This window comes from Clytia hemisphaerica, unplaced genomic scaffold (assembly GCF_902728285.1).
Source record: "Clytia hemisphaerica strain Z4C2 unplaced genomic scaffold, Clytia hemisphaerica genome assembly, whole genome shotgun sequence".
Taxonomy (NCBI): Eukaryota; Metazoa; Cnidaria; class Hydrozoa; order Leptothecata; family Clytiidae; genus Clytia; species Clytia hemisphaerica.
The window spans coordinates 797917-821969 of NW_027104561.1; the positions used below are offsets into that span (position 1 = coordinate 797917).

Here is a 24053-nt window from a genome sequence, read left to right on the forward strand (position 1 = left end):
TAAAAAAAAATTACAAAAATTTATTTTTTTATTGGTACTTTCTTTCACGATTATCTCAAAAGTATTTACAAACTCTTAATATGAAAACGACATCTTTATAATAAATTTCCTCTCGTATTCCAATAAATACTAAACTAAAAAAAATCTCTAAATATTACAAAAATAGTTATCAAAGGAAAATAATTACCCCTCTAAGATACTTGTGTCACAGAACCGCTAGGAGCCCAGGCCCACTGGAAAAACAGACACAAATTTCGTCCGGTGGGAATTACCTTGCCCCACTTGGAAATTAACTTTTATTCCATCCCCATTCGAAATTGAATGTTTGAAAATGTCACTTCAAAACTATTGCCACTGAATTTTTTAACCTTGGAACAAAGGAATTTCTATCCCCATTTTCAATAGGAATTTTGAGAAAAAAAGTTCCAACGGGGCTGTGAGACAGGGCAGTTTTAAGTAATACGATATAAAGATTCATGTGAAAGAATACTTAAAAAATGCATTAAAATCTCTTTTTCTTAAATTATAAAATTATGCAACTTCCTATATATAATATTATCAAAAATATGACTAAAATATGAAAGAGATAAAATCTTCCGCTTTAGTTAAATATGTACCAAAGAGGAAGACTTTCAAGGAAATTGAGTTTAATTAGTGTGCAATTAAGATAATCTTAATAACATAAGATTACTGAGTGACTTAACCAGATTAAACATCTTAAAATTTTTTTGAGGTTATCTTTTAATTTGTATCACTCACACTGTTTCTTACTCCGTACCAAAGTTTATCCAACGTATAATGTAGCGTAGTTAGGTAATGAATTTTGAAATTTGCATAGACATCGGCCTTGTTTTAGCTTTTTTTCACATGCACAACGTAAAATCTTACTTAAGACCTTTCGGAAAATCATTAGTAAGGCTGTCTTTTGGGAATTCCCCCGAGTTTTTAACATTTTGAACGTAACCATTAAAGGGACATAAAAGTAGTAAAATGTAAACATTGCGCGAACCACGTGTCATTAAAGAGAGCATTTAAAATCACGTGTCCAAAAAAAACTTGTAAAACAATTGAAACAATCAAAATCAGCCATGTAATTGTTTGATATTTTATATACATGTGACATTTGTTTTGATTTTGTATCCCGCTGCATACGGTTGCTTTACAAATTTCGTCAGTATTTTTATGTCCCTTTAAGACCCTAAAACAATACGTAAGCTTAGGGAAATTCCTCATTCCTGAAGGTTTTATGAGTAAAATTTTACGTACATGTGAAAAAAGCTTTACAGACAAACTATTTCTACGTTCATATGAACATTTTGTATCAGTTGAACACAAATGCATAGGTTGGTTTAGAAATGACCAAGAATTCACATTTCACACACACAACCATAGCTCAAGTAAGTGAAACATGAACAACAACTCTCAGCAAGAACCAGCTTCCCAATGTAAGATTACCAGATAAAAGAAAACTTCCTGCGACAGGAAAAGATACCAATACAAGGGCCTTGCAACAGGCCCTTCCACTTCTTTAAATTAATGATGACTTGTTCCCTGATTGGGTTGATATCTCGGTACCCAGTATTTGAGAGCTTCACCACCACCATACTCTTCTGTCAGTATTTGACATGTTTCTCACTGCTGTTTCTCACTGCTGTTTCTTCACACTTTTGTCATCCTCCATGCGTAGCATAGCTTTCCCCGTATCTTTCAATGCTCGTTTTGCAACAGCTCTATAAAACAAGTAATACAAATTTCAAGTTTATAACATGCTTTCCCTGTATCTTTCAATCCTCGTTTTGCAACAGCTCTATAAAACAAGTAAAGAAGATTTAGAATTAACCCTATCCCAACCCCAAGCTTTTTTGATTTTGGTTGCCCCAGGGGGTAGAGTCTACCACCCTCGATTATTTTTTGATATAGAAGAGCTATGGCCATGAAAATTGGTACAGATGTTCTCCATAATGACAAAAATCGGATCAGATCGTTTCAAATTGTTCAATAATTTTTCTCCGAGACATACACAAAAGAACACTATCGTGGTAGATTCTATCCCTCCCCCGATGGAGCTAATAAACGTAACGGAAATTTTATTGAAAAGCTTCAAAACATGTGAATGTAATATATATATGAAATTCATGGGAAATTAGTTTAAACTTACTTTGGACCGAGTTGATTTACATTCCATACAGTCTAAAAGAAAGAAGTACTCAAACTATTTCATTTGATGAAGAGATACATTTTGGTGATCTTCTAAATCTACATTCCTACTGATCTTCACAAATATTAGATCTAAAAGAAAGTTTAAAGCATTCAAAATCTATTAGACGATAAAATTTAAAATCTCGTTTTTATCCTAACAGTGCAAAGAAATGTGGTGAAGAGAGATGCTTACTTTTAGTGCATTACCAGCAGCTCCCATTGCATCGTGTGTGACGTCACCAGCTTCTTCGCCATATCTTAAAGCAAAAGAAATAAAAACACGTGATTTCTACATGAACGTCTTTACGTTAGAAGACGAGAATAAGGCTAAGTAATCTGAAAATTACATTTTCGAATTCTATTTCATGTAAGAAAGTGTGGGTAAGATATATGGAGTTTTAGCTTTAATCAAGATAAAGAAATTGGACAGTTGAGTTTAAAAGGGCGAATAAAGAAAAGTTAGGTCATGTCCTCTTGAGCTCAGTAGTCCAGGTCTAAAAACCTGTATTTTACAAACCAGCAATTTTCTACAGACATGTTTGGGCTTTTGAAATAGATCAGTTTTGTCAGAGACATTAGCTCTAGTTTAGACGGTCCGCTTTCTGGCCAGCCTATTTTAATTGTTAGATTATAGGCAAATAGTTGGCAGAAAGTCGGCTGTTAAAATGTTTGCTTAGAAGGCATTGCATTGGTCAAAAGGGCAATGTATTTACAATGACAAACTTTCTTCCCACTTTAAGTTACCATTGGAATAGCGCTGTGCGTCGCATACGTCATAATTGTTTTAACTCAAATTTGTACGAGTTCTAATCTTACAGTTCAATTCGAAATGATTGGGAAACGGTGAAAGTTAACATTTCTTTTGATATATTGTAAGTAATTAACACAAAGGAGGATGGGATTGAAAGTCGTAAAAACGATTACAGACTTGTCACTATTTTTAGAGTCAACGCGGTACACTCTCAGTATATCTAAGCCAGAGCTTAGAGAGAGTTTGTTGAAGTGATGTTTGGTACTTACTTATGTTGCACAGTTTGTACAGTAGCCTTACTCAATGTTTGATAAAGATTTTTACCAGCTTGTTCCAGGGACAAAAACATGATACTCAGTCCTGGAAACGAAAATGTTGATTAGATAATACGATGCATTGACGATGTTCTTTATTCGTTTGGTAGACACTAAACTTTACAATATGATCCTTTGATATCTTATTGTAAGCTATTTTCAGGGGGACACTCCCACTAAAGACAAAAACGTGACTGCTTTATTGCTGTACAAGTTGTACATAAGGCTTTACCTTGCAAGCCAGCAACACCAACTTTCTTCACCTCTTCGATGGTTTTTTGTGAACTTTCACTATTACTCGGTTTGTATTTGATAGGAAGCAACTGAAATAACGACAAAATACAATTTACACAAACACCAACATTCAGGTCACTGATAAATACTTGGAAGGACGGTACAATCAGGGATATGTTATAGCGTAGCTGGATAACGCACATTTGAAAAAGCCTTGTTCTATCTCTGTCCCTGACATTAAAATTTTATATGAAATTAAACTTTTTTAATTACAAATTCGTGAAATTTGGATTTCTTTTAAGCCAATGATTCTGCTGCTGCATTTATTGTTCACGATTAAAAACTTTTAATTATCAAGAGGGTCTGTAAAACATTGGCGAATGACAATTAAAAAAAATGAAAAACATTGTTTTCATTAGTAAAGTTATAAGAAATTCCTTCTGTAAGATTATAAATAGCTCTTTTTCATTTGAAATACCGCGCTACACCGCGGGGTGCCTCACTTTCTAACTGATATTTCCAGATAGCAAGTCGGTATGTCTGATTATGGAAAAAAATTCAAGTCGATTGAAACAATATTTGTCAAAATATTTACATCAGAAAGAGAAAGAGAAATCATGAAAGCTTCTAAAATTCATAACACATGCTGATAAAATTAGATTTCATTTACAAAGAAGCTTTTGGGGTATCTTTTGCAAATATTATTTTGATGAAAAGCGGGAACATCATAGCAAAATATATGCAAACATACTGCATGAATACTTTGTCTGCTTCATTTTTCTTATAAAAACAGAACACTTAAGGGGACAGAGATGGATTTCTATTATGAACAATTTACAATAGAAAAGACAAAGGAGCAATCCGCTAAGGAATTCTCGTCCTTCATCCAGCTACGCTATAACATATCCTTAGTACAATCTGCGTCAAAAAATAATGAGAATTTTATTTCCTTGTTTTCCGAAATTTGAAGTTCGGGCGAGAAAGTCACTTTTAGGCTATTTTGGAAAATTTCAATATTGAAAAAAATCTTTTTTTTCTCCAATATCACGACTTTGATTGCAGGGTAGTTATATTGCCTTTAAAGTTAATTCATAGTAATGCACAAATTTGTGTAACTTTATAAAAGGTTTGCGCGAATTGAAAGGTATGTACAATATCACCAGCAAAAGAAATAGGAAATAAACAAATCAAAATCTTTAAACTTTAAGTTTTCAACTTTAAGTTCAAAATTAGTTTTCTGAAAATATACCTTTTCTCCTTGTTGTGCAACAATAGGAGCAAGTTTTTTGCCCAAGTTGACGGTCAGTGCTCCAAGAGAAGTGACGAGAAAGGACGAGACTTGAACAACAGAACCAGTAGCTTGGTGAAGTTGGCGAATGTTGTGAGATATTTCTGGATCGATTACAGTGGGTTTGTTTTCGGGTTTGATCCTCTGTTGTAGCGATGTTGCACCCTGAAGGGAATTAGATGAAAATTTTATTGAAACTCAATTACTCCTAGAAAAAAGAAGTCAAAACAGTAATAGAAATGGTTGTATGGCTTAGCTTTATTAGCATGGACCTTCTTAAATAAAGTTGGGGGGTCCTGGGGGTCCAGCCGACCGGTATTACAGTATTTGTCCAAAAATTGACAGGTATTAACCCGTATTAAGGCTAAAATTTCCGATATTCCAATACGCGGCAGAATATTTTTGACACGGATTTGAGGAATTTTCGGCCTTTGAAAAAAAATTACTGGTAAAGCTTTTTCTTTTTTCAATTGTTTTTTGACAGAACACAAGTTTACCTTTTCCATTAAAACACTTGTATATTCTGCACCTTTTAATAAACCCCATGAAATCCATTGAGATCCTATATTTATACCAACAGATATCTTATCTGACCATGCTTTTTGCTCTGCTAGCTGATCACTGATTTCTTTCGTTGCTGTACTGACTATCGCCAATGTGCTTTCAGATGTTGGGCTAATAGTACGTTCTATAAGGGAAAAAAGAAAAAATGTCAGCTTAATTATCAAATGTTAAGAAAAACATTGATTTAAAATAATTTCTACTTACAAGTCAAGAAACGATACTTGAATTTTTAAACAATAATTAAAAATTAAGAAAGCTTGAACGTGTGTTTGTAAAGATCTAGGTGGTAGTGATTCCAGAGAAATTAGAGATCTATAATAATATCATGAAACAAGAACAGAAAAGATTTTAAGATGAATTGATACCAGCATTTCTCTTGGTTGAAGGTGGCGGGGGTCTTTTGGGTTTTGTTTTAGGTTGAAAACTTTCAGCAGGTTTATCGCTAATTCGAAAATCTCCATAACATTTCAAGATTCTTTCAAACCGTTGTCTGAGAGGGTCAGATACAAGGTCACTCAACACAATGCCAACACATGATATATGGGATAAGTCATCGCCCTAAAACATGACAACAAATCGTTTGTTATTTATCAATGAACTCATACCAGATTAAAAGATGAGAGTCGAAATCTACCAAGTCTTAATAAAGTGGCACAAAGTAACTTTCCAGAGGAAAAGGTACAAACGTCACGCTTATTTTTTACTGGATTGCGCCAATGGAAACCTAGGAGCGCCAAGACCCATGCACCATTTGATAGCACCCATAGAGGCAGTTCAATCCGACATAGACTCTCCAATCGTGGTTGATAATTTCTTTGGATGGCCCAAAACTGTTAATAGATTTATATTGATATACGTGTATAAGTTATGCCCTTGCATAAAAAAAGATAATTATCATTGGCATCAACTCACTTCAATAGCAACTTCATCCTTGATGTTGACATCAGGAAACATGTATGTATTTTGTGTTTTTAATACTGGAGATTTTCCTGGCTCAAGTGGATACATCCATTCCCCACACTTAAGGAATGCATCAGGGCCATCTACAGGGGTATCAAATGATTCAAAATTAGCAAAATAAAAATAAGAAATACCTAAAAGGAATTTTCGTGCAGGTGTTTAGAACAGTGTTTTGCTTATTTTGAAAACAATGTTGCCAACAAATATATTTTACAACATTTCAATTCATTGTAATCACAATATTTCTTATAGAAGGGACTGCTTGCCCTATGGTTGGAAAAACCTGAAAGTGAAAGTTGCTGCTGGAAGATGAAATCATGAATGACCATTAGTCGTGTTAAAAACCCAGCCCTAAGGAAAAGTCCAAAGTGATTACCACATAATCTTTTAATTATAGCATATTTTGTAGCTGTGTATTATCGTACAAGTTTAGGGGTCATTTAAAGCCATAAATTACCACTTTACTACTGTGCAATACTTACCAGTTATAGAATCTTTTAGTATCTGGAAGATTTGCAAAACAACATTAGTTGACGTCCATGGACTTACAACACCTTTGTCATCGACATGGAACAGTTTTACACCTAAAAAACAAAGGCTCATCAAATTTATTTTCGGAACCAATAATCTGAATCACTCTAATGTCTTTAAAAAGTTTCCTAGATTTAATTTTTCAATAATTTCATGACTTAAAATCATTCTTACTGAACAACTCAAATTACCTTCTTTGATATTTACAAGTTCTTTTGCATCTTGCCAAAGATCTTCCTGATGTCCATTGACTGTATTGTCCGGCAATTCAGGTGCTGATGGTTCAAGGGAGGATTTTTGTTCTTGTTTCAAAGTTTCTAGTCGAATGATGATCTCTTTCTGTGCTCTAAGAATCGATAAAAAAGGAAAGACAATAATGTTAAAAATTGAGAATATCAACAAATTGCTAACAATGACCAATATACCTAAAAATATTCAGACTGGATCTTTAGAGAATATCAAATGATTAGACAGATTCCCAGAGTTCCCAGACCCGATGCCCTACTGAAAAAGTGATGGATTAAAGCAAGATCAAAAATTGTTTGTAATCTAAAATTCTTGCAATTAAAAATACTAAAGTTTTGAAAAATGCAAACAAAAGAAAAAGAGAAAAATGAAAAAAAGGAGAGGTATACTTAGTAAGTTTTGACAACAGGTTCATGTATATCTCTGCTTCACCAGGAAAGAGTGTCAGGGAGCTGTTGGATGTTTTCATTCCAGATTCCAGAATACGAAGTCCTTTACAAAAGAAGAAATAGAAAATTTTCTCAACCAAACAATCATTCTTGAAACATGCTATCAAGTCAGAAATTCCCCAATTTTTTATGATGCACACTTTAATATATTTACCCCGCATAAGGCTGTCACCCGGGGGGGGGGAGTAAAAATGGTTGCTGGGTATGTGCAGACGGTAGACTTGGTTTTTTCACCTTTCAAAGTCTCTCTAAGGGTCGGAAAAATCAGGGTCACCTTCTCGGCAAAAATGAGTCTCTCTTTAAGGGTCAGTTTTTGGAGGTCCCATCAGGACATACCCCTCATCTTCCAACCCTAGTACCCCCCGGGCTGCCATTGAAATTGAGAATGTTTTAAAAACATTTAAATACAATTGTTAAAACCTTTTTCATAACAAGCAATTGCATTCACAATTTTTCCTTTGTCTTCAAGATTGAGCCCTTCATTAATGAACCTAAAGTAAAAGATATTTTTATCAAGAAGTTAAGAAGTTCATCTTCATAATGCAAGTATTCACATACCATTAAATTAGCTAATTATCAAAAATATTCTTGTTTTAAATTATCTTAATCAGTCTTAATTTATAAATGTTTCACTTACTTGAATGCATCTTTATTTGAATTGTGAAGCTTCTGTAATCGTTCTGACATTTGGTGGCTGTCCTCTTTTGTATTTGTTGAAGATGGTTTTACACAAGTAGCCATTATAACTTTATTTAAACTTTTTTCCCTGAAAGGTTAAAACTCAATAAGATGAGCGAGAATGATCTATCCAAAATTCCAACTGTAATACATACATTAATCTTTTCATAAGCACACAGGAAACCCAGAAAATTGAATACAATCAAACCTAAACGAGGTAATCAAATCCAGTTAAAGCCATCTTTTTACATTTCTGGTTGACAATTTCCACTTTGAAATAAAAGAAATGGCATATTTGCATATTTTCAAGGTAGTTTAGACTAAAACTCATATATCGAGATTACGGGATTTGGAGTGCGTGCTGATTTTACTTTCTTTTTCAGTGGTTTCATTTTTGATTTCAAGCCATCTTCTTAGCAACAAGGTACTCACCCATAATTACAGGAGTTTGTGCAACAAAACAAACACAAAAAATCTTCCACACGAAAAAGTTTCACTTCTTATTGGTTTAATCAAAATGGGAGTGTGGGTAATGTGCAATGATTTCAAACAAAACAAATTCCGGTGAAAAAATGGAGGTACACAGAAAATCACTGCTAGACTATCAGAGTGCAAGATGGAAAAAAGTTTTAAAAACACTTTTTTTGTAGAAAAACACATGAATAAGTTGCCTATATGGAAAATCACAATTCCAGGTCAAATATCTTTCTGGAAAGAAAGTGCTACCATAAAACTGAGGTGCTTTTTTACTAAAAATTGCCAAAATAAGGAAAAATTGACAAAAAATTTATGATTGCAGACAAATGATAGGCAGTTGTTTTAAAAAACATGAAATTTTGCAGAAAGTGTATCTTTATCAAGCTATATCTAGGATGAAAAAATAAAAATATAATTAACACTCTTGACTTTCTTGAGACCAGACATAATTAATCGAACCAATCGAGCTGTTTTTTAATTGAAGTTTATCGAACTTAATCAATCAAACTTAGTTGTCTGATGAAAGTTAGACTAAGTTGGGTTGTCAAACTTTTTTTATCGAATACTCACAAATTCTTCAAATTACAAAGTTCGATTAAGTTTGATTAAAGAAATCAAAATTAATCGAACTTTTGAAAGAGACCTTTAGTTAATAGTTCGATTAGTTTGATAATCAAACTTCTTACTTGAACTTTGTTGTATTTAATTGAACAGTAATTTGAGTTAAACCCTCCTCTAGGACTCTGCAAGCGGGCGCAAAAAAAGATCTAAGTTTTGATTTATCCTTGAAAAGGGATTACATAATTGGCACTTTAACTTTTCCACCTGAAAGAGAAAAATAAAGGTCACTCTATTTTCAGAGTGTTCTCAGCGGTCTTATCTTCCTTGATCGCAGAGTCAACAGAGTGGACCATACTACATGTAACACAGGTGGGAGCAATAATCGATTCAAACCATTTTGTCCCTGAAAAAGATTACGTTAAGTGCATTCATAGAACTCAACAAAAATGCTTTTGTATTTGAGTATAAAAAAATAGAAACAATAAACTCACCGGTTTTGTGAGCTGAGGAACCAGTCGCTCTGTTTCCGAGATACCACGCTGATGTTGTTGGATTCATCAGATTCATCATTAAAGAATTTAATCGAAATTTTGTCATTTAGCAAAGTTTGATTAGTTTGGTAATCGAACTGTTTGATTAATTACGTCTTGATGAGATATATGCAAAAAAATAATTTAAGACAGGCAGTTAGGGAAATCATCCAGGATCCTGCCATTCTATAAGCCAGAAAAAAATATATGGCACTTGTAAACTTAAGTTTCTTATCATTTTCCATCGAAAACAACCAAAAACATTGCTACTCCTCAAACTGCCTCAAAGCTGGAGACCAAAACAAATTATCTTCCAAGATTATGGCGCCCTTTTGGATCTATTGTTAAGGCCATATAAAATGGTGGAAAGAGTTGCAAAAGACAAAGGCGCCCGCTGCTTCGAGGGTGGTAATGCCAAAACGACCAATATGATCTTCCAACAGAAGGCTAGTTAGTTGCCGGGCGAGTTACGTCATGCACTCCACCGCAGAGCACAAGGAAGCGTGTTTCAATGAATATCATTAATTACAAGAATATCTTATGTGCTTGCCTTCAGTTGTAAGATAATTCAATATATTTTCTCAGAATTCTCATTTTATATTATAATTTTCATATTTCGTAGGTTTGGTAACTTTGTTTACATTTTTAGGTTAACATGTTTGTTTTGATTTCGACATGATGACATCATCACTTTTTGGTGCACATTTGGTGACTTTTCACACCAGACCACAGTCATGCCTCACTTTTTTGACCACCCACTTTTTGAGCATAGTCAGTTGACATCTGACATTGGTCAAGTCAGGATGTCACTGCTCAAACAATAAATATTTTTGATTTGATGTCAAAGAATTCTTTTGAATGTTCACTCAGCTATCAGTAGATATAGATAGATAGATAGATAGATTATATATTTACCGATACTCTCATCCTAAATAAAATGTACAAGTGGATGTGAAATATGAACAAAGTGATAAATACACGTTAAAAATACTAGCACAAGTTGAAAAAATATTTCCTATGAAAAACCAAAATTGATATATCACTTATACTAGTATGGGGAGTAAATGAGAAACGGAAGGGAGACAACGAAGATAGTTCCAACAAACTAGTGTCCACGGAGTAACCTTGGTTTAGCATTCACTACTAAAGTTGAGTTGCCAAGTTCAGACCAGAGAAAGAGAATAAAAAAAAATAATAATAAAGAAAGGACCAAAAGAATAAAGAAGAACAAAGAGAGAGGAAAGTAAATAGCCAGAGTCTAATCAGATGCAAGTTTAGTTAAAATAAAACGATGTAAATGTTTTTTAAGAGTTTGTTTAGAGCATTCGCTTAAGTCTTGAATCAAAACCTTAGTATGGAGTTCGTTCCAGTCCTTAGTTATTAGGGAAGCTACACTGTAAGAGCCATACTTTACCGTATTGGTTGTTGGCGGTTCAAGTTTCTTGGGTGACTGTCTTGTACCTTCGTGTACAGGAGAGTATCTAAGGTAGTTTGAAAAGTATTTAGGTAGATTATTTTGAATATGGTCGAGAGCAAAAAGGCAGTTCTTTACTTTGAGTTGTTTTTTGATTGGCAAAATAGAAGATCTAATAAAGAGTGGGCGAGCCGAGTGTCTGCTATTTTTAAAGTGTATAACTCTCAAGGCTTTATTTTGAAGAACTTCAATTTTTTCGAATAGCCCCTCACCCAGGTTTCAGTGACCACGAAACAGCTGTTCTTCTTGACATGGTATGTCATCCTATTCGATCCAAACCTAGCAAACACAAAATCTTCATGTGGAACAGAGCAAACATTGGGTCCATCAAAGATCAAATCTCTGCTGAAATTGCTGAGTTTACCACTACTTACAACTCTGAATCCCCTGTTAATGACATGTGGAAAGCCCTCAAAGCTCTTATCGAAAATGCCATGCTATCCGTCCCTTCAAAATACACATCAAGTCGTTATTCTCAACCTTGGATAACACAGAAATGTAAAAGGTTATCTCGGCGAAAGAAGAGGGCCTACAAGCGAGCCAAAAAATCATCAAAACCTGCAGACTGGGATCGCTTCAAAAAGCTAACAAACGAATGCAGGAAAGCTTGCAAATCAGCATTCAATAACTTTGTCAAAAACTGTGTAAGCCCAGATGGGGTAAATAATCCTAAGAAACTGTTTCGATTCATAAAATCCCCTAAATATGAAAATGATGGAGTAGCACCCCTGCGAGACAATGGCAGCTTACACATTGATAACACCAAGAAAGCGAACATCCGCAACAAACAGTTTTCAAATGTCTTCTCCATTCCTGACGGTCGAATCCCACCCCTGCAGGGTCAAGCGAATACGCCCATGCCAGAAATTAATATCACAGAACCTGGTGTTCGGAAACTCCTTAACGATATCAACCCTAACAAAGCTGCTGGTCCAGATGGTGTCTCATCAAGATTTCTCAATGAGTTTGCTGACCAAATATCTCCTGGTCTTACCTTAGTGATGCAAGCTTCACTCAAACAGTCTTCCATACCAGATGACTGGAGGCATGCCCTGGTTGCCCCTGTTTTCAAACCTGGTAAAACCAACAAATCCAAAGCCTGTAACTACAGGCCTATCAGTCTTACCTCCATATCCTGTAAAATCTTGGAGCATATTTTACACAGCAACATTATGGCCCACCTTGACAACACCAACATTCTGACAGATAGCCAGCATGGTTTCAGGAAACATCGGTCAGGTGAATCACAACTTGTAACAACCATCCAAGACCTCGCTAAGTCCCTGAACGAAGCTAAGCAAATCGACTCAATTCTACTTGACTTTTCAAAGGCTTTTGATAAAGTTGACCACAAAAAACTTTGTCTAAAACTTCATCATTATGGCGTAATGGGTAAACTCTTGAATGGATCACCAACTACCTCTCCGATCGCACTCAAACTGTTGTCGTTAATGGCGAGTCATCTGAAAAAGCTAATGTTATCTCTGGAGTTCCTCAAGGCACAGTCCTCGGCCCTCTTCTGTTTTTAATTTTAGTTTACATAAACGATCTTCCTGAATTGGTTAAATGTAAAATAAGATTGTTTGCTGATGATGCACTCATTTACAGAGCCATTGACTCAATTAATGATGCCATAAGCCTTCAGGAAGACTTAAACCAACTCATGAATTGGGAACATGAATGGTCAATGGAGTTCAACCCGGAAAAATGTAAAGTTTTACGAATCACCAACAAGCGTAATACTATCATTCAACCATATTCAATGCACAACCAAGTACTTGAAGTTGTTGACTCAGCTGGACTCAGCGAAATATCTAGGTGTGTATATCCATAAAAAACTCTCCTGGAATGTCCATAACGACTATACTGTTAAGAAAGCCAACCAAACTCGATGTTTCATACAAAGGAATCTCAGATCATGTCACCCAAATACAAAGCTTCAATGCTACAAAACCTATGTCCGACCCATCCTGGAATATGGGTCAGTCGTATGGGACCCTCACTCAGCCTCCAACATCTATAAGCTGGAAATGGTTCAGAGGGAAGCTGCACGCTTCATCTGGAATGACTGGCGACAAATGAGTAGTCCCTCATTGACGCTTCGTAATCTTGATCTTAAAACCCTTCAAACCAGGAGAACAGCAAATAAAGTTAAATTCATGCATAAAATTCTTCATGGCAAAGTTGAATCATTATCCGCTCTTGCACCTCGTGCACGTAACACTCATCTTAAACTTATTCCAATCAATGCAAGGATTCAAACATACGAATTCAGTTACTTCCCGTCAACCATCCGACTGTGGAATGAATTACCCGTGAATCTCATATCTGAGTTAAATTATGATTCTTTTTGTAAAGGTGTCAATGAGCACTACACTTAACTTGTATGTATCATTCTAATTGTTTACATTTTGCCTTCACTTGCTCATAACTCCTCCTGATTTCAAGCTTTTTATTTTAGCTCTATTCCTGCTGTGCCTTAGTATCTAGTCTCAATCTAGTCATCATCCTCTAATCTCAAACTCTCACTAATTCTATTCTTTTTCTATTCAGCTCAGCAGCTAGGTCGTACATTCAAGGCAAAAGTTATTTATTCACTATTAATGTTTCTCCTTTCTTTTTAGCTTATATTAAACATAATACTGAATCATAATATTTAATTTTAAGTAATCATATTTATATATATATATTATATAAAAATTTAAATGTATATTTTATATCTTATTAACTTCATCAAATCACAAGTCTTTCAGGTCTACATTATCACATCTTAGCCTCTCACTTACTACATACTATTCTCGCTTACTACATACTATTCTAAATCCTTGTGGTGGTGTCTTTCAGCTTCAGTCATATCTCGCTACTTCGCTATCTCACTACTTCTTCTTGCAGCCACTTTTAGCTTTAGTTGTTTTCATTTTATTAGGTATTTTTAATAATTTTTTATTTTCAATATCATGATAATGTACGTTAGCGTATTATGTGATCACTTAATAGAGATTATACGCTAAAGTAAAAATAATTCCGCACATGTAAATTGGTCAGTGTTTGAGGTCCGGCAAAATTTCCGGGAAATAGCCTATCCGGCGGTGCGCGGATCTAAGTGGGTCCCGTCTCCCCCATTTCATTAAAAAGCGCCGGGTTATTTTTTCACGAATCCCTTTAGAAGTTTTGCGGCACATTTGTTTGCTTGGGAGTCAAGTAAACAATATAGCGCTTTCGCAGCAATAATATTTGATACGCAATTCGGCGGGGCGCTAGTGTGACTAACTGTCAAAAGAAGTAATTAAAAAAATACCTTAGATACCTTCCTCTAAACTGTTTTGGACGAACCACTGCTTGCCCACTATTTTACTCTTAGATTAGGCAAGCAAGCTGACTCCAACAGCCTCGGGAAAATGTCCAAGCATCAGACTCATCAAGTTGAGTTCAAGCAGAAGCCACAAAGAGGTACAGGCAGATAGAGGTTTACCACAGACAAACATATGCATAACAGACAGACAAAAGCAGGGGACAATCCGGTGCTTTGGTGACAGGGTGGTTTTTGTCGATCTTGCTTAGTCTACTTTTGTTTTAAGATTTTCAGCTAAAAAACAAACTGACAAAGGTACTAAAAGAGACAAAAATTGAGGCATTTGTCTCCACTATCCTTGAAATTATTAGCTACACATACACTTGAGGGTCAACTTGAGGAGAAAATAGCGGAACCCTACATTTGGGGTTAAAAAACTGTCTGCACTTGCACCTGAAAACCTCAAATTTTGCACCCGCACTTGACTTTTTCCGAGATGTGCACTACTGCACTCGAGTGTCGAGATCTTGAGCAAATGCAAAATGTGCCACACTCTGCAAAACTGCAAAACTGGCCAAAGTTTAATGTTTCATCACTTTTTACGATGTTTATAACTTACTTACCTTACTCCTGATGAATTGAAAGGTATCAAAGTGTCGTTGGATTGAATTGTCCATGATGTCAACTACTTACAGTATGAAATCAGACCACATTTTTTTTGGAGGATGGTATGGTTTTCCAGCTTTTTTTTTTGCACTGCACAGCAAACTTTCGATTTAGGACTTTCGATTACAAAATGACGTCATAGTATCAACAAATTATCGGTCCCGGCATATTTTAAGGTATCCTCATAATGGCTTCCACTTTCAGTTTCGATTTTGCCACAACATAACAATGGTCGATCGCTCGTTCAAGATACCAGATTTCCAGATTTAGGTATTTAAGTTACTGTTTTTAACTCTCATCTCAATTTTTTTAGTAAAACAATACAGTCTGTCATTCAAATATGTGTTATTTTTCTTTTGTGATGAATAATCTTGTCCCTTGTGCCCCTTGGTTACTGCTGTGAGACCTTTTTTTAAAGTATAAATAAAGCCATCCAGGCGGTGTCAATCGAACTGTTCGATTATCGAACTAATCGAACTTAATCGAATCCTATCGAACGATAGCTGTTCGATTACCGAACCCAATCGAACACCTATCGAACTGGGAAAACTTTTGTAAAGTTTGATGACTGTTCGATTATACGATTATAGTTCGATCGCAGTAGTTCGATGAATACGATTGAGGTTCGATCAGTTTGATTAAGATCAATGAAGTTCGATTGGTTCGATTAAATCAATTTATACCTTGCCGCCCAATTTTTTATTTATATTCCGAGGGCGTATTGGCGGCCGCCCACAGGCCATTCTCGCGGGCCATCCTATATCTATCCCATCGGATGGGACAAGCTGGAGCTTTTACAAGCTATTTGGTCGTATAATTTGTAAAAAAAAAAAGATTTTCATCTTTATTACTTTCTTTAAAGAAAGAAGCATTCGGTGCCTGTGTTTTGATTAAACAACCTCGTAATTTTCTGAAAGGTAAAGAAAAGTAGAATCAATCCGACACAACCAGTCAGTACCTTTAGCCAAATAGACCTTTTTTCAAAGAGGCCACCCTGTTGAATAATTATGTAGTCCAGCAGAAAAACAATGATAAAACCATGCATAATTATTACAATATGCATGATACAGTAATTATGCATGGCTCTATCATTGTTTTTATGGGCTGGACTACATAATTATTCAACAGGACGTCCTCTTTGAAAAAAGGTCTATTAGGAACATTTTTCTTACTTTTACTAGTATTCCTAATTAGGAATCTTATTCCTAATTAGGAAGAAATATTTAAAAGTTTAATATCTCTGAAACAAGCTACATTCGCAAATTCCAAGTATGACCAATAGATTCGGTATACCAAATATGATAACTGTGCAAAAAATTGAAAAATTTCATTCGCGGATGGTGGAATTATTAACGCCCCAAAAAAATAATTCCAAATTAGGAATTAAACGAACTGCTGCTTTTATTATCACGAAGAAAAACAGAAAGTGAGTTTCCCGCGTTTTATAAATAAGATGTCAATTTACTACTGGGAGAAGTGAAGCTTTTTCTAGGGATTATAGCTCGGTCCCCCGAGCAAGTCAATAGCTCAATCTTTCTTTCCCACCTAAATGGAATGATAAGAATCTTATGAAGTACTTTTTAACGTGCGATTTTTTCTATTTTTGGAGAAAATCTAGGTATTTGCTTCATATTCCTAATTAGGAATTTTTTTCTTCCTAATTAGGTATAAGATTCCTAATTAGGAATACTAGTAAAAGTAAGAAAAATGTTCCTAATTTGGCTAAAGGTACTGACTGACAACCATCGAACCACATCAAACTTAAATCGAACTCATCAAACATCAATGGAACTTCATCGAACAAAGAAAACTCATCGAACTAAATCGAACTTATCAAGAAATTTACATAAGGTTTGATAGCTGTTCGATCGGGTTCGGTAATTGTACAGCTATCGTTCGATTTTGTTCGATAAAGTTCGATGGTTCGATGACGAAAATCAGTTCGATAGGGTTCGGTTGACACCGCCTGGATAAAGAGGGAATTGAATGACAAATTTTGGTTGGGTGATTTTGGCTGCTGCACGTTTTATTTTGTTTCAAACTTTCAAGTTTCAATTAATTGTCTTGTGAACTTGATTCAGGTGATATACCTTGTTGTTGCAAATACATCCTGTAGATGACTGATGTGATGTTGTTTTGTCTGAAAGCTTGATTTCCTAGTGTGACTAACTGTCATTTATACTGTCAACTGCTCTAACTTGGGACGATACACCTTTCCCGTAATTAAACTTCTCAGAAATGGCCCGGGAAAATGTGCGCTCCACCGTTGTGCATAAAATTGTTTGGGAGGTAAACAAACGTGTTTTTGCCTGCGAGGGGTTAGTAGGGAAAGTGGGTTTTCAGCTTCTAACTTTTGATAGAGATCTTCTTTTGGCAAAAGATTTTCAGGGTGGTATAATATCATGAATAGATTGAACATACCAAAATTGAGGGGATTTTGTTCGACAGAACTTAAAAAAAGCTCAAAAAACCAACTTTCCCTAAGGAAACGCAGGCAAAAATGGGTTTGTTTACCTCCAGAGCCCAAACGGTGGAGAGCATCAAAATAATGCGCGCTCACTAGTTTTACGAATTACAGGAAAGGTGTATTGGTAAATAGCACACTAAAAAATACAACTCTATAACAATATCTCTGTATCTTTCCTCTTTTTTTGCAAAAGTTTCAGGGATAATGATAATTGAGTACTATCATAAAGCTAGAATCACTTTGTGTACTCTCTCTTGAGAAAACGATTGACAGATTAATTTTTTTTCACCTGTGAGGGAGTTTGCTTTGCAGGTGTTCTGCGGGGATTGCTTTTTTTAACCCGGCTCAATCCTCAAACCACAAAAAAATAGCAGACCATTTTGATCATTGTTTTGGGAATTTTTAATTTTTCCTGACAGAATATCCTTTGTTTGATTCTCAAAATGATGACAGTACCGTTATAAATTTTGTTTGATCACAATCTAACAATTTACAATGCACAATCCGCAATCCATGTTTAAAATATATATCAATTCATGCATAATTGAAATAAAAAAAATATTTATGCGAATTACGTTCGGTGAAACTCAATTATTTTTAAAAACATCATTCATGTAAAATTATACAAATTTTAATTATATTCAACAAAGCTCACATTGCGTTTTCCCAATTGTACCATGTTCCCTCTCTGTGTTCAATTCAAATTCAGTCACATCACAAGATTAATAGAAAGTAAAACCATGTACATATAGACCTTCTGTACACTTTCTCTTTCTTGAAGGCTTCCCCAATTTTATAGATCTGTCTTTGACGCCAGAAATTGTAGCAATAGAAATTTTGCTGCCTGTTTTATTTACTACCGGGTGCACCACAAAAAAGTTTCTCTCTTTGAAACTAATTTTCTCGAAATCTAAAAGTTTTAAAAGAACCATTCTTATTTCATTGGAAAGAAGAAAGATAGACTTAAATTTTGATGGGTTATTTATTAAATTTGATTCATTAGATCAAAGGTTATGTCCAATTGAATAAAAATGTTACTTTCAGAAAGTGCTCGAAAACGTTAAAACTCGACCTATCAAATTTTTACTTGAAATTTGGCAATCGCAATAGCCTTTACATGATTAAGAGCATTTTTCATTAACTAAACACAAATTTTGAAACTGAAGGGTCGAAAGGGTTCAAAATCTTCATCAAAATTAATTTGATTTAGTTTTACCGAAATTTTCCTCAGATTTTTGGTTCTAGACTGGATAAATTCTATGTAAGGCTGAATCTACCTCGAAACCCATATTTGACGTAGTCAGAAAAAACACATCATCTTTCTAATGAATATTTCGGCCAACTGGCCTTTTTCAACATAAAAATGGATTTATTTGACAAGGTTTATATACTAATTCTATATACACAAGGGAAAAAATTATAGGTCTATTGACAATTAAAAAGTTCATCGGAGAATAAAAGTTAAAAAGGCGTTAAAATGACGGTTTAATGTACAATTGTAATTAACGAAAATAAATTAAGCTCGGGAGAATAAATAGGGTAATAAAATATGATAAAGTAAAGAAGTTTTTTCTCAAAAGTTAAATTCCCGCCTGACAAGACGACAAAAAGAACTAAACAAAAAAAGGGTAAAAACTTAGCCATAATCGATCATCACTTCCCTCTCATTCAAGCCCTGAGGCTCAAAGGTCTGGAGTTTGTTAATCCAGAAATCTTCGCGTACCCGAAGACTCTGTTCATTCTGGGATTGATCAATTAGTGTAAAATCCCAGTCCTCCATACCATTATGATCCTCCATATTTGATGTATTTTTATGAATTCTACCAGATTTTTTGGCCTTTTTCGACGAATTTTCTTCCTTTCATTGAAATTCAACCTTCCTTTAAATAACAAAAGGTCATTTAAACAGCTAATTATAATTTTTAATGACTGAAACAAAAATACTGATACATCATGTAATTATGCTTCTGAATAATTTGATAGGTCGATTTTTAACATTTTTGAGCACTTTCCAAAAGTAACTTTTTTATTCAATTGAGCATAACTTTTGATCTAATGAATCGAAATCAATAAATGACCCATCAAAATTTAAGTTTATTTTTCGTCTTTCCAATAAAATAGGAATGGTTCTTTTAAAATTTTTAGATTTCGAGAAAATTACTTTTAAAGAGAGAAACTTTTTTGTGGCGCACCCGGTATTTTCCTTTTTTGCATTTAGAAAGAAATTATTAAATTTGATTACTTTTATTATTCGTAGTTTCATTGCATACTTATTTTCTTTGCATAAATTTACTGTTATGAAAAAAAAAGGAAAAAAGGTTTGTTTTGGAATTATGTTATGTAATCTTATGATCTTATGCTCGATGCATGAATCATACATCTTAAATTATTAGATTGTGCATCTTAAATTACACCAACCCCAAAATGAGATGAATTATTTCGTTTCTATGCACCAGTTTACTTGTAAAAATCTGATAAATTAGATGGTGTTGTCATTAAAAAACTATTGTTTGTAATAATTTGTTAATCAACAGACTGCTATGATAGACTTAACAACTACTGTAAGTTGGTTTAATGTCAACATACATCATCTACATTAATCCCGACGACCTTCTTTAGAGACTACTCCTATCTCTTAAAAGAAGGGTGTCAAAATATATTATTAATTCCAAAAAATTATCATTACATTCTGACCTAATGAATCACCATGGTCATGGATCGCACATATCTGCTTAGTCATGTTTAACATAGCTTTATTCCTGTTTTATAACCCAAAATAATTTGAAACCACAGGTGGTCCTTCATATTGATTAGACCTTTAATTAACTCATAAAAATAATTAATTACTGAAAATATTTTCTTAGTATATTGTAGTATCATTTATTGTGTTTTAAGCTAACATTATACCAAGACCGACCTGGATTCAAATCATTGGGTGTTAAAAGGTTGTGGGCTGCTATTATAAGTGTTGTTGAACCTGACTGTTTAAAATTGATGCGAAGACCTTATTATAAATTAATTATTTTCTCTCAAGGTTAACTATGAAAAGGATTTGGGGTAGTGCTGTTTTGGTCATTGTTTTTGGGATATTTATCATCTCGATCAAAGATATTCTTCTCAATGTTGAAGAGAACGGGTAAGTCATTTTTTGTTTACTTTAAAGGGAACAAATTTTTGCAAAATCTCAAAAGAAAAAGAACTCTGAAAAACTGATTTCTCAAAACATTCGAAAAATCTCAAAAGGTTATGTAGAGAACTTTCAAATGGGTATAGCTGATTTCTTTTTTTAAATAATGCAAGATAATTCAAGTTTAATTATGAATTATTGCTAAATTTTGGACTGAAATCAACCATGCATCATAACCTTTACTTGAATTTTCAGTATAATAGTTTCTTTTTATTTGTAGATGTACAATGACCTGGATGTATGAATATCCAAAATATATTCCTGTTCCAATGGGTGTAGAGATCAAGAATAAGTTTCCAAAGTACAATCTCTTTGTATATGGGGAGGGAGCTTATGCACAACATCTTTTTGGTATGCGAGACAATATTCAACTGGATGGTGTCCCTGCTCTATTTGTTCACGGCAACTCTGGTAGATACAAACAGGTTGGGGTCTTTCTAAATGCTCTATAATTTTGATGTAAAAATCACTGTAATCTTTTCTATTCGATTCTTTTAACCTTTTGAAAATATTTTAGAAATCATACTGTTCTGGATGCTTGCATGTGTGAAGTTCCTTTTACAGTCCTGTCAACTGTCTTTGCCCATTGAGGATTCAGAAATATTGTTCTGGATGTCAATTAAGACTTGACAATAAATTCCTCACATGAAAATAAACAATCTTCGTCAAAAGCATTGAATCCCCACCTTGGGTCTGTCAGTAGTCCAACAAAATGCTATATTACCTCTTTGAATTTGATTATAGGTGCGTTCCCCTGGTTCTGTGTCATTGTCGAAATCCGAACGAAAAGCATACCATTTCAACTACTTCAGTGTTGATTACGAAGAAGAATTTTCTGCTTTATTTGGTGAATATCTTCACAAACAAACTTTGTTTCTCTCACATGTCATTGATCGTGTTTTTGAATGTTACCAAAGAACTGCAAACAAACCAACCTCTCTGATTCTTATTGGACATTCAATGGGAGGCATGGTGATTCGTGGTTTGTTTACATTACCCCATTTCGACCACAATCAAATTAATACAGTAATCACCTTAGCAACACCTCATTTGGAACCACCAATCAATCTAGATCCACGCATCAATGAATTCTATGATAAAGTTAATAGATATTGGATTGAGCATCAAAATAAAGTCGAGAATTTGACTTTTTTATCTCTTGGTGGAGGGTTTCGCGATTATCTCGTACGAAGTGATTTATGTCTCTACAAAAGGTCAAGCCCAAACCATATTACAACTTTGACGACATCTTTACCAAGAATCTGGCTATCAAATGACCATCAATGCATCGTGTGGTGTAATCAGTTGGTAAGAGCCCTCACCAGAACCTTTTTCAACATGATTGATCCTAAATCTAAACAAATCACCAACAACCATAAGAAGCGAACCAAAATTTTGCTGCAAACTTTATTTTATGAGAAACAGAAGCACTTAAGAATCACGCTAGATTTCAATGAATGTAGCCCAATTGACTATATTAACAATAAAATTACATTAATTCGTAAAAGAGACTGTGTCAAAGTCAATATTTCAGAGAGTGGACAAATAGTGGATGTTTGGTATCATAGCAACAAAATAGATTCATCTTTGATTCGATGTGATCCAAACCAAAAATGCAAAACTTTGAATTTTGCTACCCAACTTCCAGACGATTCTCAATTCATTTCAATCAAAACTGAAGCAAAAAATCAATACTATTTAAACCCTCAGTATGGAGATCTTCATTTTTCAATCGGGAAGATATTGGACATTGTGAACAGGATTCAATTACCATTGTTAAATGGTCTGGATACTGATGTTTCCTTACCAACATCTTCTTTCTATCATGAAATCAATCTCCATGGATACTCTGCTACCTGGCAATGCTTCAAAGTAGAGATTCTAGGTGCTAAAAAAAAAATAATTGATTCTCCTATCATCAAAATTGAAAACCCTGAGTCCTCAGAGATTAACGTAAAATCATTTTCAAACAATGAGCTACATAAACTGGATTTGAAATTTTTTACGGTACCTACTGATGGAACATTGAAAATGTACATTTGGAGTCGAAAAGAATTTGCAACAGTTCGAATTAAATTAACAATCGATTGGGAATCAAGTTTAGGTCAGTTGACACGATTTCAGACACGGTCTATTGCACGTTACACACTTGTTTTGTACACCTTTCAAAAATGTAGCCAAAAATCTTCAGTGCAATCGTTCGCAGTTCTTTTTGCCTTTGCCAAGACTGGACTTTTCATATTAGAACACCATCTAGATGGTATTGGAGTATTACATTACTTTTATCAGATTGTCTTTCCAGAAATGTACAGTTTTGTTGTTAGCATGTCTACGGTTTTCTTATTGGACATTATTGGACAAATCTTATGGAAGGTTGTTAGAGGAATGACTTTTAGATACATATCAATTACCAATTCGAGAGCTTTAAAATTAATATGGTGTTTAATCATTGTATTAATATCTTCAACAATCTATTATTCCTTTGGATCCGTTTTTGTCCTCATCCCGTGTTTCATAGCCCACCTGATAACAGAATGCGTTCAGCAATCAAACAAACGATCGGATCTTCTGGCATTTTTACCGACGACGCTGGCAATATCAATTGTACCTTACATTGTCACTGTCAAGGATGTATTGCTTGGGTTTCCCATACAATCGATTCGTTTAGGAAATATTGATCCGATAGCACTGGGTTATGTACTTTATATGATTTCGTTCTCAACTGGATTCCAATTCACTTTAGCACCACCGAAAATGGTAACTTATGTTTTGCCATTTATATTTGCGCCATTTATGTGCAAAGAACTAGTAAACTTTTATAATGTAGGGTATTTAGCCCTTATTTGTATGGCAATTAAAAGATGTAGTTTTCATAGTGAGGAAAAGTAGAATGATTTTAACATTTCAATTTCCTTGTACTACGGTTAATTGATTTTCCTTAAGGGAACGTTTATTTCCCCTTTCAAAAATCTGCAGCCTAAAGAGGAGGAGCCAGAAATCTTTTTTCACGTTGTATGTCGAGGGTTTTAACTCGCTAAATTGAGAAAGTTCAGCATAAAAAAACACAAGGTTGGCTATATTCCAAACAGATAAGTTGCATCTTTTAGGTGTACAAGTTTTTGCATGCAGAAACTTTCGCGCAGTCGAATTATCCCAAAAGTTTTATATATTTTCGAAGACTTCTT

General features: G+C 34.4%; 2 protein-coding genes across 2 annotated transcripts; one reads left to right on the top strand and one right to left on the bottom strand.

The window, feature by feature from the left end:
- Nucleotides 1–19: 19 nt before the first annotated feature.
- LOC136823305 (spartin-like) lies at nt 20–8499 on the bottom strand. Its single transcript, XM_067079488.1, has 14 exons — nt 8174–8499; nt 7957–8027; nt 7477–7579; nt 7033–7187; nt 6793–6894; nt 6263–6393; nt 5716–5908; nt 5284–5474; nt 4748–4951; nt 3497–3587; nt 3220–3310; nt 2393–2456; nt 2159–2190; nt 20–1730 (listed from the first exon to the last, which is right to left on the bottom strand). The coding sequence occupies exons 1-14, from the start codon at nt 8275–8277 to the stop codon at nt 1646–1648; spliced, it is 1617 nt and encodes a 538-aa protein (XP_066935589.1). The 5' UTR covers nt 8278–8499; the 3' UTR covers nt 20–1645.
- A 6942-nt stretch (nt 8500–15441) lies between these two features.
- LOC136823214 (GPI inositol-deacylase-like) lies at nt 15442–23776 on the top strand. The gene is made up of 4 exons (XM_067079386.1): nt 15442–15484; nt 20716–20817; nt 21089–21293; nt 21613–23776. Exons 2-4 carry the CDS (start codon nt 20723–20725, stop codon nt 23755–23757), a joined length of 2445 nt encoding a protein of 814 aa, XP_066935487.1. The 5' UTR covers nt 15442–15484; nt 20716–20722; the 3' UTR covers nt 23758–23776.
- The last annotated feature ends 277 nt before the right edge of the window (nt 23777–24053 follow it).

Coding starts and splice junctions, on each gene's coding strand:
- LOC136823305 (XM_067079488.1), bottom strand. CDS start 8,277: ATGGCTACTTGTGTAAAACCATCTTCAACAAATACAAAAGAGGACAGC. Junction 7,580..7,956: donor AATTGCTTGTTATGAAAAAG/GTTTTAACAATT, acceptor TCTTTTGTAAAG/GACTTCGTATTCTGGAATCT. Junction 6,394..6,792: donor ACTAAAAGATTCTATAACTG/GTAAGTATTGCA, acceptor ATACCCCTGTAG/ATGGCCCTGATGCATTCCTT.
- LOC136823214 (XM_067079386.1), top strand. CDS start 20,723: ATGAAAAGGATTTGGGGTAGTGCTGTTTTGGTCATTGTTTTTGGGATA. Junction 20,818..21,088: donor CTCAATGTTGAAGAGAACGG/GTAAGTCATTTT, acceptor TTTTATTTGTAG/ATGTACAATGACCTGGATGT. Junction 21,294..21,612: donor ACTCTGGTAGATACAAACAG/GTTGGGGTCTTT, acceptor ATTTGATTATAG/GTGCGTTCCCCTGGTTCTGT.